Genomic DNA, 5589 nt, shown 5'->3' on the forward strand with positions numbered 1-5589 from the left:
TGATGTCTCTTAAGTCTTTTCATTTTTAACAACTCCTCTTTTTTCCCTTGCCATTTTTTTTTTTTTTTAAACTGAGTCACCTATGTTGTACAATGTCCTCCAGTGGATTGTAATCTTGTGGCACTGTTTAACTTGTTTGCTTATCCACCATGTATATTTTGATGTGTAGCCTGGTTAGGCTAAAACCTGTTTTTGTTTTCGTTTTTACCAAAGCTGATTTTTTTTTACCCATTTTTCATTAATAAACATACCTACTAAAAGGTTATCATATGAACTTTATATGCAGAATTGATTTACAGTACTTTATTTAGTACTAAATGCTAAATACCTTCAGTTAGGTCTCAGTTGTGTCATGTTATCAGTTGACATTTTTTTGAGCACTTTCTAGAAGTCGGGCACTAAGCCTTATGTCCCTCAAATCTCTATGTATGAAGGTAAGTACTATGATCCTAGTTTTCCAAATACAGAAACAGACTAGAGTTTTATTTACTTAAGATTATTCCATGTACTGCTTTACATGCAATTAAATCTAATGTATGGATTCATGGTTTAATATTTTTCTTTTCCTTGTTTTGTGCTGTGCCATAATTAGGATGCAAAAGTAAGTTAATTTATTATTGGATACTAAAAATTACGTTTTCTCCATTAAATTCTAGTATGCCTTTTAATTACAAAATTGTTGCAAGTAATCCTTGAATTTGACCTGGTCCTGTTTTGTGATGTGCAAAATCAGCCACTTTGGAAAATTAAGTAATTTTTTTTCTAGCTATGCCTGCTTTGCCTTGTCTTCCTTTGACAAATGAGTATTGATTGTTACGTAGGACAAAAGTGCCTTTGGTCCCAGGGTATTCTTTTTCTCTGTTGCCTCACCGAAGCCACTGGTTGCCTTGGGGAGGTCTGGGAAGGTGAGTTTCTGAAGCCATGCTGCTGGGGACACTGACATTTCTATAAATACACATGACCAAAAAAAAAAAAAGCATGGGAAACAAAACTATGTGAAGATTCAGGAGAACTTGGGGTTTTCACCGCTTTTCATTTAGGGGAGGTTTTGAATTTTAACACAAAGATGACTTCTTTTCCTGTAGCTAATTCGGTAGCAATGATTTTCTAAATTGCCAGTGGGCTTGACTGCCTTTTGTGTTACAGCAGTGGTACCCAGCACATTGGTAGATAATCAGTAGGTATTTAATGCATGCTGAAAATCCCCTTCTGTGGTCTGTGATGTTTGGGGTCCAAAACCCTAAATAACCGCCTGCTCTCAATATCAGAATGCGCCCAAACCAATGAACTGCTTGCACTGTTCTCTGATACTTGCATATCCTTCCGTGTCAATTTCACTCTCCAGCCTCCCCGGATCTGCTTACCAGAGTCTCACATTTTCCCTCCACAGGAAGCTGAAACCCCACGTAGTGTTCTTGAAGAAATTGGACTGACATAACTCTCCTCCCTTGTTGACGACTTCCTGTGGCATTTCACACACTGTAGATGGTCCCTGCCTTCATGTCCATGTTAGCTAATGGTATCAGATGACGTCTTGTCAGTATTCCTGTTTTGCTAAGCTGCTTCATTCAGGCCTACACACACACACACACACACACACACACAGTTTTTTTAAAGGGAAATTTGGTTAATCAAGTGATAAGGGACTTAAACATGAGTTAGAATGATGCAGAAAAAGAAACGTACCTTTTCTGGATATTTTAGGTTTTAAATCTGTTTCTCTCAATCTGATTCTGTATCTGTGAAAATGACACAGTTAGGCAGTCTACGTTCATTAATTACTGTCTTTGGCAAAGGACACTGTTAAATTATAATATGAAACCTGGTTCTATGAAACCAAAGACTAGTGGGACATTTCAGTATATGTGAGAATAAAGGGAATTGATACATATCAAATGAATTAAAATTGAACTATTTATGTTGAAACTTTAAAAAAGAGAACCAAATTTATACCAAAGACCCTTACTGGAAACTATAGACTTAAAGGGAATACACAAATGGCTAAATTGGAATGGTGTGTTTTACACTAAAAAATCTTTCCCTGGCATTCCAGACCTGGGACGAGGAACAGAGAGCGAGTGTCTGCTAGTGAGCATGTTCTTTTTAAGTCCAAGNAGGAAACATTGACATAACCTGGAATTCTTCATAACAGCATCTCACAGAAAATGTGTTTCTTCTCTTCACAGTGTTGCGTAAGTCACTGTTTCAAGCACGACTATCCCTTCTGGGGTGCTCGTCAGAGCCAAATGTATTTTGCTTTCCTCCACTTACAAGCGCTGCAAATGTTAGGGCAGCCTCCTTCCCTCCCATGGCACTGCCTAGTTATCAGAAATCTTACAAAAATAGATCCCACCTTTCATATCAAAGTGAGAGTTGAATGAGGTAAAATGGCATTAGTGGGCCCTATATTTTTTAAAGCTATACAGTTGTTTCGGTGTCACTTGTATACCTACTTCTGTGTATGTAAACATGTCTTCACGGTTCACACTTTTCATTTGTATCTGCTGGGCTGGATTAAGCTTTGTCGTGATTGTGACCAATGCCTGTTCAGGCCATGTTAGCACTGTCTTAGCACCTCACCAATTAGTTGTAATAAATGTTCAATGTATACCACTGTAGTGTGTTTTTCTCTTTCTCTTCGCAAAGGTTTATCAACTACGGGGAGCTGCTCAAAGAATTTTACATTTTTTTCAAATGTTGAAAACTCCTCTCCATTTGAATGTGGTTGCTAAAAGCACACACGAGATAAATGGTGAAGATGTAAGGAGTCTTCATGTACTTTAAGCTCATTAAAAAATAATGTGGATTCCATGCTGAGAGCCTATCCACACATTTATTTTCAATCAATAAATGCTGCTTGTAAAACCTTGATGCAGTTGACTTTTCTAGTCTTTCTGAATGAGCAACTCTTGATTACTCCAGGTAATCAAAGGTATTGCAAATCAGCCGGATCCCCAATTCCCCCCAGCCCCCAAACTGAAGTGGCTAGCACGCTTGCCAACATGAGCTGCTGTTTGCAAACTCCTGCCTAATAGAAGCAGCAACTCAAAACTTTGGTTATCGTGATAGTTAAGGGACCTCCTCCTAAGTGCAGATGGGAAATGCTACATCCTAAAGCAAGGATATTAAAGAACAAGGGATCAACTACCATCAAGTTTCTAGTCTGCTAAAAAGATACTTGCAGACTTAGTCTCCAATACTCAGTGGGTTTATTCACCGGCAACGAGCCTCATGGGCTTCTGCTAGCAACGTAGAGCTGGAATTTTTAAATCATAAATAGTAATGTTATAAATTTAAAAAACAGTAATAAATTTAAGTTCAAGATGGACACTTACCAGGATAATGAACCAGTCAAGTGGTTTAAAAACTGCTCTCCCCCCGCCCCCAACCACAATGCCCATGAATGCCCAAGAGAAAAGACCCCATCTCATAATTACCTTGAACACAAGCTGCTGTTTATCCTTTGTCCTCCATGATCTGTGAAGGCCATTCTGCTTGGACTACCACCTTTAATTGTGTATATCTTGGCTATATTTAGGAAAGTACTGAAGAACAATGGGTTTAATGACGGTTATTCTGCATTAGTGAGTCCAGTGGGTAATTACAATTTTCAGTCGTTTTCAGGGTAAAGCAAACATTCAAAGTTGAACAAATGAATTTGTAAGGTAAAATGATTTCCGGACCATACTTACTTTTTAAAAAAATTTTTTGAATGTTCATTTGTGAGAGACAGAATATGAGGGGGGCAGGGCAGAGTGAGGAGGAGACGGAATCTAAAGCAGCCTCCAGGCTCTGAGCTGTCAGCACAGAGCCTGATGTGGGGCTCCAACTCATGAACTGCGAGATCGTGACCTGAGCCAAAGTCGGACGCTTAATTGACTGAGCAACCCAGGCTCCCCTGGACCATACTTTCTTTTATAGACTACATACTGAAGAACGCATTTTCTTTTTTCCTTTTTTTTTTTTGAAGAACTCATTTTCAACAGATAACCCACTCACTCACCAATCCCAATCTTGAAATTTCTTTTCCTCTATTGGCTTCAGTATTTTGTGCATCCTTATTTCCAAATCTCAAGTTGCCAAATGCCACATACTCTGAAATTCAGTATCTCCAGTATGTCAATGGAAAGGTTACTAAGGTTACATATTAAAAACATATGAGGAAGTATAAGAGCATTTTTTTTTTTTTTATGATCTGAAATCTAAGAATGGTATTCTTTGGCCTTAAGCCTTGTTTTTTTTTTAAATAGGTCTCTGACCACTTTTTAAATGAGAACTGCTTTAACAGTAGGCAGATTCAGTAGCAACGACCCTAATTTTCCTGAAAATGACAAAAATAGGATTTACCTCTATATAAAGAGCTCCCCAACACACTATAAAAAAGATGACACCCCTAATGGAAAACCTCCACCTGAGAAGGTGCTGTGAATATGGGACAGGATGGAGAGGAAAAACTGACTTTACCCTTCAAGTACTTTAAGTTTTTTTAATGTTTATTTTTGAGAGAGAAAGAGACAATACAAGCAGGGGAGGAGCAGACAGAGAGGGAGACACAGAATCTGAAGCAGCTCCAGGCTCCAAGCTGTCAGCACAGAGCCCTGACACAGGGATCGAATTCAGGAACCATGGGATCATGACCAGAGCCGAAGTCGGACGCTCAACCGACTGAGCCACCCAGGAGCCACTCCCTTTAAGTACTTTAAAGCAAAGTGAATTGTAAAGTCAAAAACCTGCTCAGCTATTGTATGTAGAAAAATCCAATAGATTATTAAAAGGGCAAACAACCCGATTTAACAGCCATTAAATACAGAAAAAGTGTCTGGCTTAGCCAATACATAGAGAAACAAAGAGCTCAACATAAAATTTACCAAACTGGCAAAGGTTAAAATAACTTGTGGGAATAGAAAAATATATTACTGAGAGAGTGAACTTTTTGCAGCCTTTCCAGAGGGGAATTTGGAAATGCTTCAGCAGTCCTATCTCTGGATATAATGGAATTTATCCTAAGGAAATGGTCAGAAATGTGTGAGAGTAAGGAGACCCGCAGCAGGATTGTTTAAAGCACTGGATTCTTTTAATCATGCAAAATTAAAGATAACGTTAAAATCCATCAGTAGGAATAGGGTGGAATAAACTGATTGGTCGCACCCTGCGGTAAGAAAAATAAGAAGGGGCTTGACAACATAGGAGGTTTTGCGCAGGAAGAAAAGCGTATTCAACTGCAGCCACGTACGATCTCTGTGTAAAAAAATACTTGTACACGTCCNNCAAGGGTTCGGATCACAAGTCATTTTCACATTATCTATACAGTTTATGTTTTCTATACTACACACACGGATTCTCAGAGAATACAAGTGTTCTGAAATCGGGTTCTTCCTGCCAGACTTGCTAACACCTTGAGCTCAGAGCCCTCGACTACCCAAGCAGGAAGCAGCTGTCATAAAGAAGATACCCGATCATTTCAGAACAAAATGGGTTTATTTGGATCTGGGACTCTGCATCGCTCTGTCTCTGCTGCCCGACCTCCTCCTGCCACGGCTCCTGGAGCGGGAGGAGCTGGGGCTCCGGCTGGCCCGCCCCCCGCTGCCG

At 39.4% G+C, this 5589-nt stretch overlaps 1 protein-coding gene across 1 annotated transcript in view; it reads left to right on the forward strand.

The window, feature by feature from the left end:
• Window positions 1-1379, forward strand: part of AP1S2 (adaptor related protein complex 1 subunit sigma 2) — a 25450-nt gene extending 24071 nt beyond the window's left edge. The window contains exons 5-6 of the mRNA XM_077761707.1: window positions 593-601; window positions 845-1379. Coding sequence (XP_077617833.1) covers window positions 593-601; window positions 845-940 — 105 coding nt within the window. The 3' untranslated portion in view covers window positions 941-1379. The remainder of the gene's footprint in view (window positions 1-592; window positions 602-844) is intronic.
• The last annotated feature ends 4210 nt before the right edge of the window (window positions 1380-5589 follow it).

The sequence above is a fragment of the Crocuta crocuta genome, unplaced genomic scaffold, assembly GCF_008692635.1.
Source record: "Crocuta crocuta isolate KB4526 unplaced genomic scaffold, BGI_CrCroc_1.0 scaffold657, whole genome shotgun sequence".
Taxonomy (NCBI): Eukaryota; Metazoa; Chordata; class Mammalia; order Carnivora; family Hyaenidae; genus Crocuta; species Crocuta crocuta.